This window comes from Ursus americanus, chromosome 30 (genome assembly GCF_024610735.1).
Source record: "Ursus americanus isolate L20-20 chromosome 30, mUrsAme1.1.p, whole genome shotgun sequence".
NCBI lineage: Eukaryota > Metazoa > Chordata > Mammalia > Carnivora > Ursidae > Ursus > Ursus americanus.
The window spans coordinates 11,947,126-11,973,591 of NC_142156.1; the positions used below are offsets into that span (position 1 = coordinate 11,947,126).

Below are 26,466 nucleotides of genomic sequence, written 5' to 3' on the forward strand. Positions count from 1 at the left end.
CTGCTTACTAGTGCTACTGTGCCTCGCTCTTCTCTTCTGTAAAATGGGTGTTAAAATGACAGAGCGCACAGGGCGCTAGGATGAGGTGAGCAGAGGGATACCACCAAGCGCTCATGCACATTTTGGCTTGGGGGAGGGCAGGACATTCGTCCAAGGATTCACGCCATGTAAGTGGCAGAAATAGGTCTACAGTCTGGGTCTTCTGGGTGCAGAGAAAAAAAATCTTTCACAATGGATACATATATTGAATAATCACATGGTATACTTTAAATATCTTACAATTTTATTTGTCAGGTGCGCCTCAATAAAACCAGAGGGAGAAATGGGGGAGAAAATCTCTCTGGTCATCAGCCAAGGAAACGAGGTAGACAGCCCTAAATCAGGGGTTGACACACTTTTCCTATAAAGGGCTGGGTGATAATTATTTTTGGCTTTGTGGGCCATCCCCTCTCTGTCACAGTGACTTAACTCTGCTGTCCTAGTGGGGAAGCAGTCACAGACAATATGCAAATGAGTGGGTGCGACTGAGCGCTGATCAGGCTTTACCTACAAAAGCAGGTGATGGGCTGGATTGGGCCTGGGGGTCGTTCTAACTGGTGTGCGAATCCTAGAGGCGGTAGTAACAGCAATGCGTCGGGCACCCGGCTGAGCCCTTGTCCCACTACATCATTCCTACTCATCCTCCTAGCAAGCTTGTGAGGGAGATCTGACTCCCTATTCCCAGGAGACAAAAAGGAGACTCAGAGGTAAAATTGCCCAAGCCACCTAGCTAGGAAGCAGCAGAGCTGACGTCTGAACACAGGGTCTGCTTACCGCGGGGTCCCACACTCTCTCCCACACTCCAGTGGGCAAGCTGATGACAGGGAAGCCCTTCCCGTTCAGAAATAAAGTAGGCTCCTCTGTCTCCAAAGGAGGTCCACGTTCAGGGCCTTGTCACTAGTTTAAACACCGTACACGTGTGGATTGGTGTGGCCCTGATACCCCCCCACCCCCTTCCTGCAGTCCTCCTATTTCTAGACAGACAGCTTCGCCTTGCTCTTTGTTTTGACTCAATGCCATGGGAATCCCTGACTCTCCTCCGAATGGTCTCTTCCATCAGGAGCAAACAGCACTGTCCTTGCTCACCCTCGCATCTCTAACCAATGTGAGTCCCCCCCCCCCACAACACCTGTTTCTTCCCCTCTGACATGGCACCTGGGCCCATCTTATGTACACGCTGACCAGTGCCAGGTGGCTCCCTGGATGTCTCCATTGCCATCAAGCACCCTTAAAGATAATGAAATTTGGATCTTGGGAAAGGGCTTATAGTTGTCTCAGGGAGAGAATGATGTCCAAATACGCAAAGAAACCCAATTTGGCTTTGAAGCACCACGGAACCGTAACCTTTAGAGACAGCGCATAATTAAAAAAAACTTTTAGATCTGATATATTCGAATTGGATATTAAAGCAAATAGAGTTATTCCCTGCTATGTGAAGAATACCGTGAGCAGTTTTAGCCGAGGATTGGTTGGCCCCTTGGATAAATCCGGGGGGATTTTAGCTGGTGACTGGCCTGTGACCCCAAAAGAAAAGTTTCGTGGTCTAAGTTTTATTAGTTTCTGGTATCTTTGAGCCCAAAGAATTTGCTACTTGATCTGAATGCAGCACTGTTGTTAAGAACTCACTCAGGCTGGCAGTGCTCCTGGGCTGGAAGCTTAGGGCAGCTTGGAATTTCCATTTTATTTGTGGTGTTTCTGAGGATGAGCTCTCGGGGTTTGCCTGGCTCAAGCCCCAGCTCTCCCAGCGAAGAAGGAGTTATGAAGATTAAATGAAATAATACATCTACAGCACTTAATCTGAGTCCTGCCATACAGTAGGTGCTCAATTAATGTTAGCTGTGATTATTAATAGTTCTCTGTGCTCAGAGGTCTTTATCTCCATGGAAACCTTTAAGGCTAGTGTAGCTTCTATCCGAGAGGGTTGAGAGGCTCAGAGGCTGCAACAGAGGGCTTCTTGAGGTCTTTTAGCTCCAGGACTGCATCACTAAGCAGTAATTCTCCCACTCGCCTCAGAAGGAGACACGCTATCGGAAGATAGTGTGGGGTAGGGGTGCAGGGAGACTGAGTTCAATCCCGACGTACGCCAAATACGCGCTGTGGGACTTTGAACAATGAATGTTTTCATTTTCCTTACTTCTTCTTCTTTTTTTTTTAAGATTTTATTTATTTATTTGTCAGAGAGAGACAGCCAGCGAGACAGGGAACACAAGCAGGGGGAGTGGGAGAGGGAGAAGCAGGCTCCCAGCGGAGGAGCCTGATGTGGGCCTCGATCCCAGAACACCGGGATCACGCCCTGAGCCGAAGGCAGACGCTTAACGACTGCGCTACCCAGGCGCCCCCATTTTCCTTACTTCTAAACTAGGAATACAGCCTCATAGGATTGTTTGGATTAAGTGAAGAAATGGCTCCAAGAGGCCTATCCCCACTTGGGATTCATATGGATAAATAAGACCAAGCATCGCCCCAGTGCCAGGCCGCGGACTGATTACTCTGGGGTGTGGATTTCTTACTGGGCCACTGCAACTGATCATGACAGCTCAAATGGGAAAGCCCTGGGCTGGGAAAAGAATGGCTTTGTAAAGGTCAGGGTTGATGCTTTGGACCCTGCTGTGTGGGGAGTTGAAAGATGGTTGGGTTGGTGGGGGGGCGGGGGGCTCTTATTTTTGTCCCAGCCTGACGGGCCATTCTTTGCTTGGCCACCAGAGGGAGCTCTTCAATGAGTGAGATCACCCCCCACTCCCACCCCCAGCATCCGGCCTCTAATATACTTGGGGGTTCCCCTCGCCTTAAAACAAATCCCAAAGTCCGTGTTTTATTTCCCTTATGAAATATATCACTGTCTGAAATTACCTTGGGTTTTTATTTGTTTACTCACTCTCTGACTCTAGGCTCAGAAAATTTAATTATCCTGTTCACCATACACCTAGCTCCTAAAACCGTACCCAGCACAGCAAAGGTGCTGTATTGGTTTCCTACAGCTGCCGTGACAAATTACCACAAACCCAGTGGCTTCGAACAACACCAATTTATTACCTTACAATTTGGGGGATTAGACGTCCAAAATTAGTCTCACAAGGCTGAAGTCAAGGTGTGTCGAGAGAGCTGGTTCTTCTGGAAACTCCAGGGGAGAATCTTCCTTGCCTATTCTGGCTTCCTTGGCTGCTGGCCCTCTTCATCCTCAAAGCCCCCAACTGTCCCATCTCCTCCACTACCTCGACCCTCCTGCCTCCCTCTTGCATACGTAAGGACTCATGATTACATCGGCCCGCCTAGATAATCCTTAGTTTAATCACATCTGCAATATCTCTTCTGCCAGTTAGGTGACTTACCTGCCGGTTCCAGGGATTAGGACGTCTTGGGGAGGGGTGTGGGCATGATTCTACTCATGAAAATCTTGCTGGCTAACTGCAGGGGTGACTGCTGAAATGAACAGCGTACCATCACACCACCTGCCAGGCTTCTGGCAGCCCTTCCCTGAGCATATAAGGGTCAATGTTCAGCATTTCCTTTGCTCCTCCCAGACAGAGGTAGGAGGCAGGGACACTCCAGGATGGGTTGAACTCCCTGTATCTGGAGAGCCGTCTGGACTAGAAGCATCTGGTTCGTTCCTGTCTGTGGTTCAAATGCCAACTCAGTCACTAGCTATGGATGATTGTGTATTGCTTCTAAGCCTCAGTGTTCCTGTCTGTGAAATGGGGATGAAGGTGGCCATCCTTTATCGAACCCAAGCTCTGTGACCTGAATGAAATACCCCAGTCCTGGCCTTTATTTGCTGTGTGACCTTGGGAAAATGGTGTCACGTCCTGATTTACTTGTTGGTGAGACAGGGCTAATCCTAACAGCTGCTATGCTCCACGCACCATAGCCTTCAGTGGATGGGTTACACGAGGTAAAGTACAGAAAGGGCTTATTTGGCAACAGTGCTCGGCACACCGTAGTGCTCCATAAGAGGCATATCTGTTATTATTTTTCTCATTTCTTTTCTTCTTCTTTGTCTTCGTCTTCGGCACCTTTTTTTCTCTTACTTTTTTCTCCTCCTCTTCCTTTGCTTTATTGTCCCCTGTTTTTGTTTTTTTTTAAGATTTTATTTATTTATTTGACAGAGACAGCCAGCGAGAGAGGGAACACAAGCAGGAGGAGTGGGAGAGGAAGAAGCAGGCTCCTAGCGGAGAAGCCTGATGTGGGGCTCGATCCCATAACGCCAGGATCATGCCCTGAGCCGAAGGCAGACACTTAACTGCTGTGCCACCCAGGCGCCCCTATTGTCCCCTGTTTTTACCTGGTGTCTCTGTGTTAAATGTTTTTAAATATTTTCCGCACACCTGACTCTTCTGTTAGCCTGAGTTCCTGCCTGCCACGTCAGAGCCCGAGCTTCTCATTTCAAAGGTCTACATAACACGGAGGCTTTATGAATGTCGATGCCTTGTGTTGGGGCTTCTGTCTGTCCATCTGGCTCCCCAGGGTGTTTTGAAGACCGAGGCTCCTGGCTTCTCCCCTTTCTGTATGGAGGAACGGCTGAGAGGGCATAGACAGGGACCTGCGGGAGGGGAGAAGAAAACCTCCTTCCCTCCAACACTCCCTTTCAGTGCATTGGAAATGAAAACATCTGAGAAGAGATTTCTATTATTCTACCCCTAGGACTGAAGGCACCAGGGACGCGCACAATTCTGTCTCCGTGTCTGCATGACTTGTTATCAGAAAATTAGAGTAGAAAAGAAGCTTTTGTTCAGCTATGGAGACATCGTAATAGGCGCTTTGATTGTTAAACAGAAGTTTCTGTATCAGTTTAATTGCTATAAATGCTATTTGCCTTCTCTGTTATGATAAGGCCTGGATTTTCATAGATTTCCACACACCCCCCCTTCCCTTTAAATAGTTTTCCTTTGCTTTTAGGCTCGAGTTGGCAAGTGTAATGAAATACGCACGAGGAAAGGAAAGAGATGCTCTCAAAGTTCAGGTCTGCACACCCACGTTCGGAGCCGTGTGCAGGTTATTAGTGCTTGCCACTAATGACGCTGTAGTTGTGCTGTGTGATTGACAGAATTCACCCCTTCCACCAGATACCGGGAAATGAAACCAAACGACTGAACTTAATTACTTCTACTTCTTGAGGAGGTGCCGTGATTGAGAAGAACAGCATAACTAGATATGAATCTAAAAGTCAGATGTGCTTATGATAAGAGGATTTGTTCTCTGCTGACTTGAGCCTCGAAAGTACCATCTTGGTTTCTTGGGGTTGGGTGGGGGTGCGAGGTGGTTGAGGAAGTAGAAAATATCTAGATCAGGGCTTCTCAGCCTTGGCACTTTCGACATTTGGGGCTGGTTAATTCTTTGATGTCGGGGCTGGCCTGCCCAGTGTAGGATGGTGAGCCAAATCCTTGGCCTCTACCCACCGGGTGCCAATAACTCCTCCCAACCCCACTGTGACAACCAGAATTATCTCCAGATATTGCCCAATGTCCCCTGGGTAGCACAAGTCACCTTGGCTGAGAATACTGGTGAAGGGGCTTTTGCAGGACTTCTGAGCAGTGGCAGAATTGCTCCGTGAGGTTCTGCCGGAGTCTAGCAGAGTGACCTCGAGAATGTCACTGCATTTCTCTGAGTCCCCAAGTCTTCCTTTATAGGGAATAATGAGCACACTGACTGCACAGAGGCATAGTTTCCAGGTCTACACAGCACAGGCTAATGCCTAACACATATTAAGCGATCAATTAACTCAATGCCGCTATCCTAATACGCTTGGACTCAGCAAACCTATAGGAAGTACTTACTTTGCTCTTGGTGATGCAAAAATGAGGCTGGGGTCCCGGTCCGTGCAGGAGGGCCACATATACACACACTTGTTGGTTCTGCCTTATTCGTCACCCGTGGCAGACATCACTGATCAGTCTTGGTGTTCTTTCCTATTGGGCTTCAGCATCTTTCTCAACACACTTTTCCCAACAGCTGCTACGAATGTCCCATGAGATGAAGCCTATTCGGCACTCCTAGTTTAACTAACGCTTTCTCTTCAGCCCAGCTGTCCCGTCTGCACCTGCCCCAGCGCTGGAGAAAGCATTTTAAGGAGTTAGCAAGTAGCGTCCATCTTCCCAAATCAGACTTAAGTCCCCAAAGGAGATAGAAATGGAAAGAATGCTCTCCTTTGCTCTTTTTTTAAAACTGTTTTTTCTTTTTTGTCTCTTTTGTTTCCCTTGGAAACTGAAACAAGGGGCAAAATGGCTTAGATTGGGTGACATTTAGCTTTTCGTTAAACTGGAGGAAATTCCACCAGCTATGATTCTGATTGATATATCATGCTGTTTCTCACATGGCTTTTCTCTGCCCTTTGGGCTTGGAATATCACTAGCTCTCCCAGAAAGGGTCCCAGCTTTACAAGGGCAGAGTTGGGGTTTCTGGAAACAGCTTTCAGATGGCTGTCGACAGTGTCATTAGACAGAAGAGAGGAGTGAATGGGTTGGGGGTTAAATGCTCTCTGATTGGTTCAGACATGCCCAGCTCCTGGTGAGTGCACCACTCCAGAACAATGGCTGTGAAAAATGGGGTAGGTGTGTGTTTGTAGCTCCAAAAACAGAGAACTGGCTCCATCTGTATGGCCTGAGAAAGGAAAGCTGGTGTGGGTTGGCCACTCGCTTTCTCTCTTGCTAGCTGGTGGAGAATTTCGCATGCAATGCAGCTTCATTTCTGCTGTTGTTTCACACCTCCCCAGGGCATTTGAGGTCCAGAAGGAGGGACGTGAGGGCAGCTGGGCGGTGGAGTGAAGGTGGGGGCTGGTGCCCAGCATCTGTGGGAGAAATCCCAGAACTCAGACAGAGGTGGAGTGATAGCGGAAGGTACTGGGATTTAGCTTAAGGCATGGAAGGAAACACCAGATGGGGACGGGCACCCAGTCTGAAGTCTGTGTGATTTATTGTTTCTTCCTCATTCCCATTCATCCATCAGTCTATTCATCTATCTATCCATCCATCCATACGTACATCTACCTACCTACCAATTCATCCACTCACCTAACCATCCATCCATCCATCCATCCATCCATCCATCCATCCATCCATCCACCTATCTACCATTCCAACCACCCACCTACCCACCTGTCCATCTGCCTACTCATCTGTCTTTCCACTTACCTATCCAACCACTTGTCCACCCAACTGTCCAAATATTGATCCACCCATCCATCCAACCATCCACCTACCAATCCATGTAACCACCCATCCATTCATTCGTCCGACCACCCACCTATCCATCTGTTCATCTGCCCACTCATCTGACCATCCACCCATCTATCCAAACATTCATCCATCTATCCCTCCATCCACTCACTCTTGCATTCACTCCGAAACCTATCCACTTATTTATTTATTTATTTTAGAGAGAAGAGGAGGGAGGGGTAGAGGGAGAGGGAGAGAGAATCTTAAGCAGGCTCTACTCCTGGCACAGAGTCTGACGTGGGGCTCGATCTCACAACCCTGAGATCATGGCCTGAGCTGAAATCAAGAATCAGATGCTTAACCAACAAGCCACCCAGGCAGCCCTCCATCCACTTATTTTAACATGAGTTTAGATGGTACGTGGTTGGACATATTGTAAATAATTACTGACAATATAGAGAAAGTGATATTAGTTTTCAATATAGAGTGTTCTTTTAAAATAAGTGTATTTAAACAAACAAGAAGAGTTACCTTAAGATAGTGAGTAAAGCATTGTATGGGTTGTATGGGACAAAACTGGGAAAGGGGTACAAGCATGCCTGGCGTTTGGAATCTACTGCATTAGAACTTGGCACACGAGCATGTGCTCTAGAGTCTCTCAAATCTGGATTCACAGCTGCTGTGCGGCCTCCAAGGTGTATGACCTTGCACCAGGAACTTCCCCGCCCCGAGCCTCAGTTGTGTTGTCTGTAGGGTGGGGAGGCTAACAACCCCTTTTTTCGGGGTCGTTTTGAGAATCTAACAGGCGGAAGCATGTGAGTCACTTACCGTGTGCCTGGCACACACTTAGCACTCTGTCAATGGGAGTGACGCTCATTTTTCTTCTTGCCACAGCTGGCTTCTTTCAGGGTGCTCCTTGGCTGCCCTGCCCAGGGGACCTTGCTCAAGTCAAAGCAACACATGTTAAACCAGTGTTCCATTTGGCTTTAGTTTAGCGAGTGACGGTGGTGGTCACGGAAGCCGGCGAGCTTCCCTCTTCCTTCCAGGGTTCGGCTGGAGCCCACCCCATCCTCTGACCCTCTGTGTAACTGGCTCTTCTCCTCCTCTCTTCTCTCCCTGCAGACACATTGTCCGTGCCGCGCTGGTCCCCGCAGATCCCTCGCAGAGACCTCGGCAACTCCATCAAGCACAGGTAGGCTGGATTCCCGTGGGCACTGGTGCTGGGCTTTCTGGCCACCAGAGTGGGGAAAGGCTGGGGAGATATTTTGCTCCAGCTCCTGTGTCGCCATGGCCCTCTGTCCTCTGCCAAGAGAAACCTCATTGTGTCATCTTATTAACCTGGCCTTTGCAAAATCAGCATGTAATGGTTAAAAGCCAGGCTTTGGAGTCCGACTTTCCTATGTTCCAATTCTGGCTAGTAAAGCTTTGCAACCTTGAGGAAGTTATTTAACCTCTCTGAGGCTCAGTTTTTTCATCAGATAATTCTGCCTACCCATAGGGTGTTATGAGGATCAAATGAGATATATATGTCAAGTGCCAAGCAAAGGATGCATAATAATCACTCAGTGAACAGTATCATTGTCAAGACCAATGCTTTACATTCCTAAATTTGGGTCTCCCCACCAAGAAGACAAGATTGAATACTGAACTCTGAGCTCACTCTCTGTTGAGATGTAGGTCAGTTCAGAGCTCCAGCCCTATTGGGTCCATGAAAATAAGCTCCCCAGGGGTACACCTGTCCCTTCAGGAAGGAGACTTGTATCTAGTAAACATCCCTTATAAGAAGTTCTTTAACTTTCCAGATTTAACTTTCTACATTTTATGTCATTATCCTCACAGTCTCCTCACAATCTCAGTGAGGTAAGTAGCGCAAGTGTGGTTCTATCCATTTGACAGATAGGGAAACTGAGGCCCTGCACGATTCAGCGATGGGCCTACAAGCTAAATGACCTCCCCACTCTGGGTTCTTTGGACACTGCTGCTCAGAGTTTTCTTTGTACTGAGGCCTCTGGGAAGCAGCGGAGGGACCTGTTCACTCGTTCATGGATTCTTAGCCCTAGTTATTTGTCGAGCATTTCTGTGCCTGGGTAGCAGCACCGCGCAAGACCTAGGGCCTGTGCCCTTGGGGAGCTCGCGATCCGGTGGACGGTTAGAAGGCTAACAGGCCGCGACAGTACGTGGGAGCGGGGCTACAAGGGGCGGGGCGGGGGGGGCAGACACATAGCCATGGGGGCCGGGGGGGGGGGGGACCCGAGGCAGGAATGAGCACCCTCTCCCAGAATGGCACCTCGTCAACAGTTTTTGAAAGAAACATGTTGACAGGATAGTTGTTAAGACTCAAATGAGGAAACGGTGGAGGAAGCAGTGAGAAATACGTGATAGACGCGTCAATGGTCAGGCGGGGAGATGCCGGGAGAAAAGCATCAAAAAGAAGGGCCTTTTCTGTTTGCTTCCCCACTGCCCCCCATCAGTTCCAGCCCTGAATTGGTCCCACCTCTAGATTGGCCTAACCCCTGACTCAGATGCTGGAACCTCTGGATTGGTCCTGCCCTGACTCAGCACCACCCCTGGATTGGCCACACCCCTGGCTCAGCTGCTCCCCTGGATTGGCCCCACCCCTAGCTCAGCTCCACCCCTGAATTGGTCCTGCTCCTGGCTTTGCTCTGCCCCTGGATTGGCCACACCCTTGACCCAGCGGCATCCCTGGATTGGCCACATCCCTGGCTCAACTGCACCCCTGGATTGGCCATACTCCTGACTCAGCTCCACCTCTGGATTGACCCCACGTCTGGCTCACCTCCACCCTGGGTTAGCTACGCCCCTGCTTAGCTCCATCCTGTATTGGCCACACCCCTGGCTCAGCTCCGCCCCTGGATTGGCCTCACCCCTGATCTGCTCCGCCTCCGGATTGGCCACACCCCTGGCCCCCTACACCCCTGGATTACCTCGCCCCTAGCTCAACCTTGCCCTCTGGCTCAGCCTCATCCCGAGGCTCTAGCAAGCTAGTGTTAGATCTGGTGGAACCTCATATTTCAAATACTGATTCCCAGAGGAAGGATGGTGGTTTGGGGCATCAGCAATGTCTTCTTGGAGGAGCCGGTACGTGCGATGCCCTGTTACTCTTTAGTCTCACCCTGCGTTTCTCCCCGGGCTCCAAGCCAGAAGGGGGAGACCTAGACTCACCCCAGCCTTGGTGAAGAAATGAAATTAGAATCCCATTCCATCCACCATCCTCAGAGTCACCTCAGCCAGAGCTCAGGAGGAGAGAGAGCTGATCCCAGAGATGGGAGAGGACTGGAAAGGAAAGAGAACTCTAGGCTACAAGGCTCGTGCTGCCTGCCCTCTGTCCCCACACTGTTGGCTGGTGGGGGGGAACCACAAGCCTATTCTGTTCATTCCCAAGAGCTGTTAAATCGCACAAGGCAAGCCCTGCCAAACTTGCTGGCCCCGTGGAAGGGGCCAGAACCGGAGAGGAAGTTTCCTTAGTCACCGGAGTCTCTGTTCCGAATATTGCTATTCGCTTCGATACGCAGGCTTTGGGCTGCGGCTCATTCCGCTTGGAGGGTGACTGACCCAAATCAAGCACGTTGGTACAGCAGAGGGATGCAACCTTGCCCTCCAAACTCTCAAGCACCGAGTTACATAATCACTTCTGATTTTCATTTTGACCCTCGGAGGCAGTGGAGATTAGATACGACTCCTGCGGAAGGTGGCAAAAATTGAAAATGAAAATTAACTCTGACCTGGCAACCTTCAATACTTTTCTGGGGCCAGCCCCGTGGCCGCCTGGTATCTCTTGGGGGCAGAAAGCACCCCAGCAGCAGCGGGAGCCCCGGGAAGTTAATGTAATGCACCTCGGATCCCCTGGCTCCTGCTTCCTAGCTGTCTGTCGGAGCCCTCCAAACTGCCTTGCGTTTGCAGCAAGCGGTGGTGACTGGGGAGGACGATGAGCTCACCGTCTGCAAGGACTTTCACCTTAGGGACTCTGCTTCTCAAGTCAGAGGCCCCAGCTCTTTTGTGGGGGAGGCTCCCATCAAAGCTCCCCAGGTGATGTGAGGGGCAGTGAGGAGGGATGGGTCTGCCTGACTTGCAGGAGGCTTCACCCTGCTTTGTGGTTCCGAGGACAGTTCTAGCCCCATCCATCACTCCGACCCAGAACTGAACTCGGCATAAAGCCGGCCACCAGGCAAGACTTGCTGAACTAATGAAGGACTGTCACGAATGTCCAGGTAATTATCAAGTCACAACCCAATTGAGTGAGCCTTTACGACTCGCCAGGCACTGTGCGAGGCCCTTGACGTGCATGGCCTGTTGGGTCCTCCCAGCAACCTGTGACGTTGGTTATCATCCCCACTCTACAGACAGGAAGACTGAGGCTCCGGTGGTCTGAACAACTTGATGAAGTCACACACTTGGAAGAAGCAAGACGAGAATCCAGGGCCTGTGTGCTTACCCTTTAAGTGGCTCATCCTTCTAGAGATAGCCCGGTCACTACCACCTTGCCCTTGAACGTTTTCTGTTTCTTTCCCACAGGTTTTCCACCAAGTACTGGATGTCTCAGACCTGCACAGTCTGTGGGAAAGGAATGCTTTTTGGCCTCAAGTGTAAAAATTGCAAGTAAGTGGCTGCATCCGGAAGTGTTTTCATGGTGCCTGATGTCTTCAAGAGCCGTGCTGGGCTTTGATGGAGCTTACAGAGTTTGGTTTCTTGGTTCTCAGGAGGAATGCTTGCTCCATTTTCCAGAACTGTCTTAAGTGAACCTCTGCCTTTGGGCAAGGGGTCAAGGAGAGCGATTGGCAGTAAGAACCAGAGCCGATGGATGGTGTGGGGAACGTATAACGCTGTCTGCTGAGGCACAGGGATATTTGCACACTCATAGCATCTAAGATTAAGAGTTGGCACACTTTTTGTCTCATTGACCAGATGGTAAATACTTTAGGCTCTGCGGACCTGAGGGTCTCTGTAAAAACTACTCAACTCTACCACGTGGCTGAAGAGACAATATGTTAACAAATGGGTGTGACGCATTTATTTATTCCAATAACATCTTATTTACAAAAATACACTGCGGGCTGCCTTTGGCTCCTCAGATGTAGTTTGCCAATTCCTGAGTTAGAATTTGTGAAGTCCTTTTCTCCTTTATTTTTTTCTCCTCCAAGGGCAGAGGGGTATTCTGATTCTCCCCATTTTACAAATGTGAAAACTGAGTCTCAGCCAGGATCAGCCACCCACCTGAGGTCACACAGCCCTGACCCCTAACTCCTCTCCCCTCTGTGGCATCATGTTGGTCTCAAGCTCTGGTTAAGAAGGCTCGACCACACAGACCAATCCCCCTGCCCCACTTGCACCCACCCATGCCAGCTCATGGCTGACAAAAGGCGGGGAAGGAGGAGAAAAAATGTGATGTCCAGTGTAGACTCTGGAGTCCACCTAAGATGGGTTCAAATCCTGGTTCTGTTCTTCTCTAGCTGTGTGACCTTGGGCAAGTCACCTCACATTTCCGTTCCTCGTTGTTGTGGTTGTTCTAACCTGCATGAGAGGAATAATCGTCACACGTGGCTGATGTGGTGTTAGCATCCAGTAAAGCAGCACTCAAGGACACAGCGCCGTGCCAGGCTCAGAGCTCTGTCCTCTGTCAGAGGTCACCAACGCCTTTCTGCCTGGCCTCCCTCACTCCTCCATAAACGTGTGTGAAACGCCTCTCTGGTCTGATTCCTGTAAGATTGTCAATAACATTTAACTATATCTAAGAGTGACACATGGAAGTACCTCTCTCGGCTTTATAGGAGCCATTCGGTTTAAAACAATGTAGGAATCCCTCTTTCCTTGCCCAGCCCAGGCAGGCAACCCCCCTTTGGGCTCCTTCCGGCCTCCCCACATCCCTGCCCCTTGGTGGAGGGGACAGCAGCGGTGGCGAGCGCTCACTCTCCCTCCTGCCTGGGTGTCTCACCTGAGTCATGGAGGTAAGGCTGAGCTCCCTCTCCCTCCTGGAGTTGGGGAGGATTAATTAGTTCCAACCCCTAAGGGGTCATAAGCTGCCCGGGCATAGGGGGCGGTGGGGAGAAATGACGCAGCATTACCGTGTGGAGGCCCGCATCCCCGCCGTGGCCTTTCCTAGACCCTGGCTCTCAGGTGAGCTCTCAGGACGGTGACCCCTGGTCTTTTTGACTCCGAGAGGCTCGAGGCCAGGCCCTCAGGGCCACGGTGAAGGCTGTCTGATAGTCCTCATACACCAGCTGCTCCGGGGGTCTGTCTCATCCACGTTTAGTCACACCATGTTCTGAGGGGAAGCGGCAGCTCTCACATCCTCACACCTGGCTAGTGGAGGCTTTGAAGTCAGGTAATTAGGTGACAGGGACGCAGCCAGGAGTCAGTGAGGCTGAACACTTCCTGAGCCGTTTTAATTTTCAGCCCTAGAGGCGGAACTCTGAGGTGGCCTTTGCTCCTGCTCTCTGCTCTAGACGGAATGAACAACTCAGACCCTGCCATGGGCATGGGGGAGGAGGCCGGGGGAGGGATGGGGACCTGGGGGAGAAGCACAGGCTTTGGAAGCAGCCAGAAGTGAGTGCGAGTCCCAGCTCCACTGCCTCACTCTCTGTGTGAGCTTGAGCCAGTGGCTTGTCCATCATTTCGGGGCTCAGTTTTCTGATCTGCAAAGCGGGTGTGTTGCTGGCCCCCTCCATAGGGCTGTGGGAAGGAGCCAATGAAATGTTCTCACCCCAGACGACCATGTCCTGTCAAAGAACATTCTTCCTCACTCCACCTTGTGCAGAAATGGCTCCTGGTGTGTAAGAAGTAGAGTTCAGGCCATGGTTGGATTGCAGGGTTGATCTTACCAATTCGCTCAGCTCTTAGAGAAACTGCCAGGACGGTGAAAGCGTCTGTAGTTGCTATGAAGGTCCCACCTGCTTCTGATTTTTTGACACTTGTGCAGCTACAACAGAGCCTGGAAAAGACGCACGTATAGAGAAATGAATTTCAGTGCAACTGAAGTGCGTCCATAAAGAGTCGTGACAGATGACATTGCACAGTGGTGGCACCAAGAACCGGGAAGCAGCTTTTTAGGGGGAAAAAAATGTATTTATTTGCTTAGCTGTTTAGTGAGCACCTACTATGTGCCAGGCATGGTTCTAGGCAGAAGGGAAATCACAGTGACTAAAACACACAAAACCCCTGCGCTCGTGGAGCTTACATGCCAGGGGAGGGGAGGAACAGGAAACAAACCAGGGAGATAGACCCATCTATCTGCTCCGAGGGTGCTAAGTGCGAAAGGAGGACAAAGCAGTGAAGGGAGAGAGGGGGCCAGGGTATGGGCTGGGATTTGAATTAAAGTGCTCAGGGAAGTGCTCACACTTGAAAAGAATTTAGGAAAAGTAATAGTCTGTGACACAAGTCATTTCCTTTTGTCCTAAAGCATCCCAGAGGCTTGAGTTTGAATCTGCCCTGAAGACGATGAGTTGGTTTTGTTTGTTTTGGGGGGGGGTGGGTTTTTTTGAAACCTAAAGCATTGCTGGTTCTGTTATTGCCAGAAACTCCCTGGGTGGAAAGGATTGGATTGGACCCATGCGACACCACGGGTGGTCCCTGCACAAGCAGCATCAGCATGACCTGGGAGCTGGTTAGAAATGCAGACTCTCAGACCCTGCCCACACCTGCTGTATCAGAATCTGCATTTTAAGATTGTCCTGGTGATTCTCGCACAACATTAAGGTTTGAGAAGCATTGCTCTGAGTGATCAAATTCCCTTTTAGAGCTGTTTTTCTTTGTCTAGATCATGGGTCTCAGACTCAAGTGTGCATCAGAATCCCCTGGAGGGTTTATTAAAAGACAGATTCCTGGGCCTGCCCCAGAGTCTCTGATGCAGCAGGTCTGGGGTGGAGCCCCAGAATTTGCATTTCTGATAAGTTCCCAGGTGACGCTGATCCTGGGACCACATTTTGAGAACCACTGGTCTACATAGAAGTAGGTAGTTTGACAAAATCAAGCTTTATTTTCCAGCCCGACATTTCAGTATATGAGGTTTGTTTTTTGGGTTTTTGTGGGGTTTTTTGTTTGCTGTTGTTGGTGGTGGGTTTTTGTTTTTTGGGGGTTTGGGGTTTTTGTTTTTTGGGGTTTTTTTTTTTTTTTGGCTTTTGTTTTTATTTTTTGGTTTTTATAGACTGGCCAATCTTTGCTAACTATTTTTTAGGCTTTTGTGTTATTTCATCTCTTGGCCGCATTCCGTAAACTTGAGTCTTGTTCATCATCATCACTCCAGTACATCCATCCAGTAAATATTTGTGTGATATGCCAGAGATAAGGCATGATTGGAACCCAGGGTTGTAGGTCAGACACACACACCTGCATTTGAATCCTGACTCTGCTACGAACAGCCTTGTGACCACTTCTGAGCCCCATTTCTTCTTCTGTCGAAAGAGGAAAATAATATCTACTTCACTAGTTTGTCAAAAAAATAAAAACGTAAACACAAACAAACAAAAACCTAAGTGAGGGAAGTAAGGTAAAATGCTCAGCCCAGTACCTGGCGCATTATGAGAACGTCATACACGAAAGCTAATACTGTACTAACTTTATGGATTAATTTTGGGGTACCCCCCCCCACCCAGGAAGCCAGGATACTCGCGAATGTCTAACCCCCTTTCCTCCTCCGTCGGCTTAATGACCACTTCCTCCGGAATTATCATCAGCTGTCTTGTTGGCGTTCTGAATAGAGAGATTAGCGAACTAATAGGAAATTATGCTCAGAAAGCAATTTGCAGTTATCTAAATTGAGGACTTTTCATCTAATAGGTTCATGAGCGCGGAATGGAGTTTCGTTCTAAGTGGTCGGATGTCAGCACAATCCACGTATTGTCTGATGACTGTGGATTCAGCTGCAGGAAGATGCTGATGGGTTTCCCAGCTATCGGTCCTGCGTTATCTGCATCTTCCCTCCTTCTTGGGGGTCTTTCCACAGGTTTCTGCAGAGCTGAGGTCTGGGTCCTTGGAAACCTGTCCACCCCATCAGCATTTCTTGCAGGAAAGTGCACAGTGGTAAAATCGTGTGGATTGTGCTCTAGGAAACGAGAGTTGAACCGAGGGGTTGTTTTGTTTTGTTTTGTTTTGTTTTGTTTTGTTTTGTTTTGTTTTTTAACTGCAGGGACTGGGTGTGGAAGGGAGGAGACGTCTTCCAAGGTGAAGCATTTGAATTGTCTGTCTCTCCTGCGCGTTTTATCCCCCCTCCCCCCACTCTCCTTTTATTGTGCGCTATGGTTCTGGTTAGGTCTGCATCCCGGGAGATACGGGAGATACGGTTGCTTAAAATTGTCCCGTCTGAGCCCCTCCCAAGACTTCCTGGCCCAGAAGCTGGAGACAGGGCCTAGAAACCTGCATTTTTAATAAGCCTCCCGGAGGATTCAGATTTGCACTGAAGCGTAAGTGAGGAACACGGATCTAGAACGGGGGTGAACTAGGTAGGTTAATTATTACTGTAAGGGGAGGTGTCCGGGCTACACGGGGCTGGGGGGGGGGGGCGGGATACGTGGTGCACAACAGGGGAGGCCATCCTGGAAGCCTTCGAAGTCTCGGGAGAGGAGAGGGAATTAGCCAAGTGGAACAGGAGGAAGGGTGTTCTGGGCGAGCACACGGCATGGGCGAAGCTTGGATCAGGACTTAGAAGGACGTGAGCATATTTTGCAGATGCTTGTAGGGGCAGGGCGTGGGTTCCGGAGAATGCCCATGCTACCCTGCGGCTGCAGTACCAGGCCCTGCCGCTGTGACTCGTGGGCGCTGCTACCTGTGGCTCCCCGCCTGGGTGGTAGGGACGGCTCACGCCCCCTCCAGCCCTCTTCCTTGGACACTAGAGCTTTCGTCTTGCTGGAGGGTGTGGCTTGCCAAGAGCAGGGCCTTGGGGAGGACAATGCTGGTATCAGGGTGGCCTTTCCTTCTGGCAGTCAAGTAGGAGGCAGAAGACAGGGGTTCTGATGTTCTCTGGGTTACCTGCTCTTACGGCCTGAGGTGGGAGCGGCTTGGGTGTCAGAATGCCTTGCCAACGCTAAGACTCATTTTTCTCGAAGATGGGGAGGAGTACTCACTTCTCTACTTTGAAGACAGAGTAATGCAGTTAGTGCCACAGAGCACCGCCCTCCCCCACCCATATATGTCTGGATGTCCTGCTCATATTCCCAGTGCCTTATTTACCAGTGGCTGTGGGCACCGCTGCTAGCAGCTCAAACCTGAGACCTCCCCTGGAGGTTTGCTCTTGGGTGATTGCAGCCGCCTCACCCCCCTCCCCCACTGGCTCAGAGCCAGGCACTCACTGGGGCAAGTGTACAGAAGGCCAGCTCGCTTGCCTCAGGGCAGACACGCTCTGTGGTCCAATTCAGAGTCCAGAGCCCCAGAGGGATCAGTCTGAGACTAGAGTCACGTGAAACCACGTCTTTGCTTAGCTTCTCCCCCATGTCCTATCCTGCTCTGCCTACAATGGAATCAGTCTCTCTTGGAGAACTCCCTCCATATATCGCTCACGAGAACACCCATCTCAGGATCTGCATCTAGGAAAGCCAACTTTGTTGTTCTACCATAAAATGACAGCAGGATCCACACCCTGGAGCCAGAAAGAGCTGAGTTCAGGTCCTGGCTCTGCCACTTCCCAGCTGTGTGATTCTGGGGAAGTTTCTAAACCTCTCTGAAGTAAAAGGAGGCTGAATCATTAACGTGATGTGATAAGACATGGGAGTGCACCGATCACATTAATGGCTTGGGGATTCCCTCAATCAGAATCTTTCAATAAGTCGTTCAGCATTTATTTAGTTGTGGAAATTGATTTTCTATTAATGCAAAGTAGGAAGAGAAACCTACTCACTAAATCACCTCCCTGGGTTGACATGAGGTCAAAGTTCGGAAAATTTAGTACATTCCCTCTTTTTCTGTAGCACATATCCCCCATTTGTCTTTTGGGATTTTCTGAACCTTCCCACTTCTTGGGGGACACATTCAAGCATTTATATCAGGGTTTCTCAACCTCTGCACTGTTGAAATTTGGGATAATTCTTTGTCTGGGCAGCTGTCCTGGGCATTGCAGGATGTTCAACAGTATGGCTGGCCTCCACCTACCAGAAGCCAGGAGCACCCCCCCCACACACACACACACCTACTCAGATGCATAGCCCATCCACAGTTGTGACAACTAAAATTGTCTCGAGACATTTCCAGACCTTCCCAGGGGGAGCAAATTTGCCCTTGGTGGAGAACAGCTGGTTTATATAACGAATCAGTCATTGCTAGCCAGTGGGACCGAGGTATACATTATTCAAGTTCTAGAGTGCCAGTGTTAGAATGCCTGATCACTGAGATATTCAACAGTGATCAAACAACTCGGTTTGCCTGGGACTTTCTGGGGCTTCACACTGAAAGTCCCATGTCCCAGGTGACCCAGGTGGGTCCGGGCAGATCTCTGCAAGTAGAAACATTTCATAAGTTCCAATCTAGGTCACTGCCCGCTTCTGGAGGGGTGAGACCCATAATTATTTCCTTGGAAAGGTAAAGAGTGAGCTTGGAAAACTGAGTTATGCAGCACCGGATTTCCAGTTTATTCCAGTGTTTCCATGCCCTGGATGTATATCCCTTCTCCTCCTACCTTCAGTAGCCGGGCTGGACATGCTTGCACTCACTTCTTTTTATGTAAGCTGTCACTTTGCTAATTTTCATTTAAATGAGCCATGCGTGCCTTTATCCAGTGTTGCTCCGTATCGGATCTTTTCACTTGGATTTTCTGCACGTCTTGGTTCCTTTCTTGCCCTGTATGTTCTCCTAACCTGTGTTTCTGCCTCAAAACACAATGTCTTATCTGAAAATGTCAGGGCTTTGTACAGTGCCTCCGGCCGCAGGTGATGAGCTAGCTAGGAGTGCGAAGTAAGCCACGGTTGGTTTGAGCCACTGGCTGCACTGATTTTCCCCAGCTGCCGCAAAGCTCCTGGAAGCTTCAGGAATTTATACAACACACAGGATATTGGCAGGATATAATTATGAGCATGCATTTCAGAGATCACCAGCTTGAAGCCTGAACTCACTTTTCCATTAATAGAAACATTTCTGTTTTTGCAGCAGTCATAATGGGAATTCATGCTCCCTTATATGAGTTTTTATCTATTATATGCAAAACTTTGGGTCCAGTTACCGTTGTATGGGAGGGAGATTATAATTCTACTGGATGCCGAGGTGGGCATTGAATGTGATGATGATGGTGCCCAGGATATCATGTATTGAGGGCTTACTACGTGCTGGACATTTTGCTAAACGCTTTTCATGCATGATCTCATGTAATCTTTGCAACAACCATGGAAGGTAGGGTCTGTTCACCCCCATTTTACAGATGAGGAAACAGAGGCCTTCAGGAGTAAATCCAAAGTCTCCCAGTAGGTAGATCTGCTCATCAGACTACCAGTATCTCTGATTCAAAATCCCAGACTCTTAACCACTTTACGAAGGGCCCGTCGCATAGTAGGCCAGCCACAAAGTCTGGCCCCCACTCTGCTTCTCCTTGAATTAAACAGGCAGAATGGAAGATGAGAGTCTGTTCTCAACCTGACCCTGGACCAGAGCTGGTCATCTTTTCCTCCTCCTTCCCCCAGCCTGCTATCTTGTCCCCTATTTCTTGAATTGAAAGGTGGCCAACTGGTCTTTGTGTTTTGATGAGTACCTCTGGGTCCTGGGAGCCAAGAGGACCCTGTGGTCACTCTCTCCTCTCTTGGGGGAGGTTGCGGGGATGTGAAGGGGGACATCTCCAACAGCTAATAATGCACGGCTTTCCTGTACTATATCCTCTTAAAGACAGAAGGGCCGGGTTTTCCCAATCGTTGTTCATTATTGTGCTGAAGCTTGCAGTATGATTTATATGTTAATACTCCCCACCAACCTTGCTCGTTTCTGTTGTTGGTTTTGTGTGTGTGTGTGTGTGTGTGTGTGTGTGTGTGTGTGTGTGTGTGTGTTTAACCCAGTCATAGGCCAAAGAGCTCAGCTTCACTGAGTTGTCAGCAGGGAGGGGAAGAAGTGTTTTGATATCCTCCACTGAGAGCATATGGGGGCATTTCCAGAAGCATCGGCTCAAATGAGAGACCACAGGGGAACCAAGATGAGACAAAACTGCTCAGTTGTGGTATTCAATGAAATAAGCCCCATGGTAGAGGGGGCAATGATTTGGTTTAGTGATTTTTCGAGAAGCCTTGAGGAGCACTTAATGCCGTGACCTGGGATAAAGAAAGCAGAGGCAGGAAGTCAGAGAGATAGTGAGTGAGGGATGCCCTTTAATTGTAGCTATCTGCTGCAGACGGGGGCTTTCCAAAATGCTTATCTAGCCTTCCCCTCCCTGTTTAAAATCCTTCCTTGGTTCTCTCTTGCTCTGAGAGCAAATCCAGGCTCACAGTGATACTCAGCACCATCCCTTGCTCATCTGTCCTTCCAGCCCTCTCACTATCTCCCTCCTCATACCCAGAGCTCCAGCTTCATTGAGCTGTCCACCCCTGTGGCAGGCCACGTGCCCACCAATCAACACATCTTTGAACTGCCTTTTATTGCTCCTGCCTGGATCTCTCTTGCACACTTCGGCTAGCTCCCATTTATCCTTCAGGCTCAGCTCCGTCACCACTTCCTGCAGGAAGCCCTCCTGGATTTCCCTCAGGCCCAAAGAGCCACACCTGTCCTCCACCGTCATTCCATATAACATAACTATGTTGTGTTGGCCTACGTACCTGCCTGCCTCTCTGACTGGACTTTATAAACGAGCTGAAGGTAGGGCTGTGTCCGTGTTGTTCACTCTTTGTACCTCCAGAGCTGGCACGTATGTACTTAGCACATAGAAAGTGCTCAGTACACGTCTGTTGGTGGCATAGATCTCCAAAGGAACTTCGGAGGGAAAGTGGCTCTTGCCAACCCAAGGCCCCAAGAACCCAGTTCCAATCCACCAGGGATCCTTTCTAAGAGGCAGCTCTGAGGCAGTGGGATGAGTAGAGAGATGTTCATGCTTGAAATAGTAAGAGACGGGTTCACAGCACCTGGCACAGAGGAGGAAGGCAATCATATTTTGGGTGTGTGAATGAATGAATGATTCTCACTCTGCCCTTTACTGTCTGTATGATTGGGCCACTTACCAAGCCTCAGTCTTCCTGACTTTGAAATGGGCACGATGGTATCCACCCTTCACGGCAGTGTTGTTCAGATCAAACAAGTTATGTAAGAGCACCTGGCCCAAAGTTGGCATTTCTTTAACGTTCCCGCCATCAGACGTTGGGGGCTGGTTTTTTTTTAAATTATATTATATTATGTTAGTTACCATACAGTACATCCCTAGTTTTTTATGTAAAGTTCCATGATTCATTACTTGCATATAACACGCAGTGCACCGTGCAATACGTGCCCTCCTTAATACCCATCACCAGCCTATCCCATTCCCCCACCCCCTCCCCTCTGAAGCCCTCAGTCTGTGCCGGGTTTTTAAAATATACCACTTGCCCTCGGGAAGGAAAGGCTGTGCTCTGCTGAGATGAATTGCAAAGCAAGCTGGTGTGGACGAGAGAAAGGCGGGCTTGGGGAGTTGGGCTGCTTGTAGCCAACTTCTCATAAATTGATTACAGTAGCTCAATGAACCATTTGAAGTGGATGGGGGACAGTGTTCACCAGCAGGAGTCTTGCCTGCCCCTCTTCGGGAAAGACTAGCGTTCTGATCCCAGTGCCACGCCAGGCCCTGGGCTCACATCTGCCCCACAGAGCTGCTGGGGGACATGACAAATCCATTAAGGAAATAGCAAAACTGCTCCGAAAGGGGCCATTTGTCCCCCACAGTTCCTGGGTGAGGGCCATGCGAGTCCGGTGTGCTTCTGGCCCAGCCCCTGTCCTGCCCTCACGGAGGGAGGGCAACGAGAAGGGGATGCAGACAGGGACACTCCTACATTCCACAAACGGCAGGGAAACCATTTGTAAGAAACAGGAATCATTTCCAGAAGCCTTTTGCTACAGACTATTCACTTCCATACACCAGTGGCGTGGGATCGCTTTCCCTTCTGCCCCTCTTTGTCCGTCCTTTTCTGTCCCTCCCTGTCTGTAGTATTTACTCTGCATTTTTATGCACCAGCCCCCAGACCAGGCACTGAAAGGGGTGCAGGAACGGGAGCTTCAAAGATGAGGAAGACCCAGATCTTGCCCTCAGGATAAATTCACATATTTAATTTTCAGATGGAGAGGATGTCTCATTTAGCCAGCAGCTCCTTTGGGAAACAAGATAGTCCATGTAAGCAACTTTTCTCGATAGCTGAAGCTTATCCTATTAGCTCTGAAAGTTAAAAAAAAAAAAAAAAAAAAAAGGAAGAAAGAAAAGTTTAACCCCTTTCGATGAAAAGTTTTTAAATAAGTCCTTTCCAAGTTTCCAGGCTGTAGGAGGTTCACGTGGCATTCTCTGTGTCCACTCAAGAGTGTTTCGGCCCTGCCTAGAGAGACGTTGACCTATTTGCTGCCTCTGTGGACCCCACTCGGGCATTTTCTCGTTAGATCCTCATCATAGTTTGCCCATGAGGAGCCTGGAGCTCAGCGATGGAGAGGGAGGTCCCCTGGGTGTGGGAAGGGCAGAACTGAGATTCAGGCTCAGGTGGGAAGGGCAGAACTGTGATTCAGGCTCGGGTTGGCTTGACTCAGAAGCCCAGGCTTCTCACCACTTCTGGAACCACATCTGACCTTTGCCCGGTGCCTGGCGTTCTTTGGAGCTGCTCTGCTAATTCACGGTGCTCCTCCTGGCCACGTTTGATGGGGGAACTTCGTCCTGGGCGCCCCACCCCTCTCTTTCCTCTGTGTGGAACAGAGCATCTGGAGCAAGAGAAAGGGTCTTAGGGGCTTGAGCGGAAGCTCCTGCACAAAGCCGCAACAATAAGAACATAGCCTAATAAAAATGACAGTACCTGCTACCTCAAGTAATTTTCCTAGGCACCCCGCTTGCCTCATGTGATTAGTTTTCTCTCCAACTCTGCAACTACAGATACTATGTTTCTCTGTAAATACAGATACTATGATTACCCCCATTTTACAGATGAAGAAACTGGCTCAGAGAGGGTCAGCGACTTCCCCAAGTTGTCACGGCCAGGAAGAGGGAGTGTCAGGCTTTGAACCCAAGTTCCTCTGCATGCTCTCCTGACCCCATTTCTCTCTCTCTCTCTCTCTCTTTTTTTTTTTTTTTTTTTGCGGGGGAGAGTGCTGGATTCCAGAAAATCTGGGCTTCTAGACGTCTCTCATTTGGGAAGTAGAATGTGTCCTCCTCATAGACAGGTTCTGGAGCACCCTCATGCACTTGCCGAAAACCCACATTCCAGCACAGACCAAATCAGCACCTCGGGGGGTAAGCCTGGGGGGGGATCTGATTCAGAAGCAGGTGGCCGATCTTTACAGTGTGTGGTCCTAGCTTGCTCTTCCATAAGTAGTGAAAGGAGAAGTCTAATTTGAGTGGAATCCTGTGTATTTCCAGCTGGAAAAACGATCCTCCGTAAGTGGGGCATGGTGTGTCTGCATCGTGCAAAAAGCCTCATCTCGGTCCCTCTTCCCCGCCCCTCCAGGGTCTGTGTGATTTCAGCGCTAGGCTAATCCTGCCAACTCAATTAGCAGATCCTCGACACGCGGGGGCTAGTTCTTGACGGACGAGCCTCCCTGCAAAGGGTCAAGTGTCTTAGTGTGAAAGATAGTTCTGCTTTTCTGCATGAGCAGGGCTGTGGTCCCATTCCCAGGGCTGCCCTTTGAAATGCTGCCTGGAAGGACAGGCGTTCCATCTCCCATCCTTTGGCCAGAGATGAAGGAAGGCTTTTCCATAACTGCAAAAGATAGGCAACAAGGGATCCTGGAAAGGAAAATGCCAGGGGGAGGCAGGAGATGACCGAGGTCCCGGGAAGCTTTGCCTGCCCCATCCTGGTTCGGGAAAGGTCCAGAGGTTGCGCGAAACTGCTTGCCCCCACTTCAGAGTGCTGCCCACGAGAGCGAACAGGCTTCTTCACATCTGCACGTCACCCTTCCAGCTGGGCTTGTTAGAGAAGACTCGTAAGCAGGAACAGCAGAAAGGAAGAATTTCTTTCTGGAAGCTTCCAGGGTGGAATCAAGCTATTTCAAACAGGAATGAGTGCAGACACTTCTCAGTGCCATTCTCACTCGGTATCAGCAGATTGCCCAACTCAGGGCTTCCCAAGCATCGGTCTGACCTGTCACAGCTGTTGCAAGCATTCTGGGGCATCCCAGTGCCTGGGGACCTCTCTGTGCCCTCCCTACCTTCCTCCCGTCTTTATCACTTTGTTGTTCTCTTTACTCAGCCTCTTCAGCCTTGAACCTCTGACCCCTGAACCCACCAAGCTTGTTCCTGCCCCCACACTTTTGCTCTGCCTGGAAGCTCTTCCCCTCCCACTCTCACCCTCTCCATCCGCTTTCCCTGTATGATGTTTTTCTCTGTCTCACCACATCGGCAATGATCTGATCTTTGTTGTGTGTTTCGTTCCTCCCCATAAACATAGCGGCTTCATCTGCCCTGTCCCGGAACCCAGTTAAGTGTTTTGCAGAATGATTGAGAGTCTAGTTGTACATTCAGCAGAGCTTCCCGTCGGGGTTTGGATGCAATATCCATGACCTCCATGGGGGCTGGGACCTTCCCTGTAGGTCCAAGAGTCTGTGGGCTTTAGACAAGAAAAAGGCAGGGGCGCCTGGGTGGCTCAGTCGGTTGAGCGTCTGCCTTTAGCTCAGATCATGATCCCAGGGTCCTGGGATTGAGCCCCTGCATCGGGCTCCCTGCTCCGCAGGGAGTCTGCTTCTCCCTCACCCTCTCTCCAGCCCCTCCCTCTCCCCCTCCCCCTGTTTGTGCTCTCCTCTCTCTCTCTCTCAAATAAATAAATAAAATCTTTTTTTTTTAAAAAAAAAAGACAAATTTGCAGTAAGGTGGGATTTTTATTATCTTCCTGAAATCAGGCAGTTGTAGGGGGAAGACAAAGGGTGACATCTTAGGTTATCTCAAGGAGGACCTTTTGCTTTTGCTGGTTACAGATCCCAGGAAGCCTCCCGTTTATTCACCGCCAGCCCCAAGATGTACAGGAAGAAGAGTGGAGGTTTTGAAGGCATCTGCATGCTGGTTAGAGCTGGGCTTGGGGTCTCTGTCTCTTACTGGTTATTTGATCTTTGGCAAGTTACCCAAATTTGCCAAGCCTCAGTTTTTCACTCTGTAAAGTGGGGATAACAATAGTTGCTACTGTTGAGGGTTGTTACAAGGATTGTATAAATTGTGTAAAGCCCCAGGGGGCATTGCCTGGTACTTCACAAGCACTGTATACGTGAACGCTTTTGTTCTTCTCCGAGTCACAGCGTCCTTGTGACATTCATGACCGATAGCACCTCTTACTGTTTTTCAACTGTCTTAGACTCTCAGATGCCAAGAGCTGCCACCTCTTTCTGACAATTCCAAATTATGTAAGACAGCTTGTCCCCGTCTAATTCAGTCATTCGCTCACCACCGTGTCATGATTTTGTCCTATTTGTGTAACAGCCTTACTTTTATTTATTTACTACTTATAGCCTTTTTAGCTTAAATACGTTTATTTAAAGATGAAAATGTATCTTATTACCATGAGTGGAAAATCAGCATCACTTTCCATTAATATGAGACAACCAGGAAAAAAAAAAAAGAGAGACGTTCAGATGGAAAAATAAATTCATTAAATTTCCTGTCGATAATGTCACCTTTCCAAATCTGGGACCGTGGTTAGCATGTGGTAGAGAAACGTAAAGATGTGTTAGCACCAGAAACCTTCTCCCAGACGGAGTTAAAGTGAAGGAGAATTGGAGGCGGGCTAATCAGGTTCTTGCGGGGCGATTCAACATTGTTTCCTGCAGCCCGCATCCCTCCTTCCCCTCTGCACTCCCGGGGGCCCCAGGTCTAACTTTCCCATCTCACTGCTCTACCAGGGCCACAAAAGACTGAAGACCAGAAAAATTGGGGAGACATGCATAGACATTCAAAACAATCAACGAGACCAGTGGTTCTCACGCCCGAGCACGTATCAGACTCAGGGAGAGAGGGCTTGTTAAAACAGGTGACTGCATTTCAGCTCCAAGTCTCAGCTTCATCAGATCTGGGCTGGGGACCCAGAAGGTGCATTCCTGAAAAGTTCCGAGACCAGCCGTGCCGATGCTGTCGGTCTTGGGACTCCACTTTGAGAACCACTGAGCGAGACGAATGGGGCGGGGGGGCGGTCAAAGTTGAGTCTATGACATCATTCTGTTAGACAGAACTATC

The 26,466-nt window shown here is 49.5% G+C and overlaps 1 protein-coding gene across 1 annotated transcript in view; it reads left to right on the top strand.

The window, feature by feature from the left end:
• KSR2 (kinase suppressor of ras 2) overlaps positions 1 to 26,466 on the top strand; it is a 389,319-nt gene that overhangs the window by 283,554 nt on the left and 79,299 nt on the right. The window contains exons 6-7 of the mRNA XM_087857306.1: positions 8,310 to 8,379; positions 11,721 to 11,804. Coding sequence (XP_087713432.1) covers positions 8,310 to 8,379; positions 11,721 to 11,804 — 154 coding nt within the window. The remainder of the gene's footprint in view (positions 1 to 8,309; positions 8,380 to 11,720; positions 11,805 to 26,466) is intronic.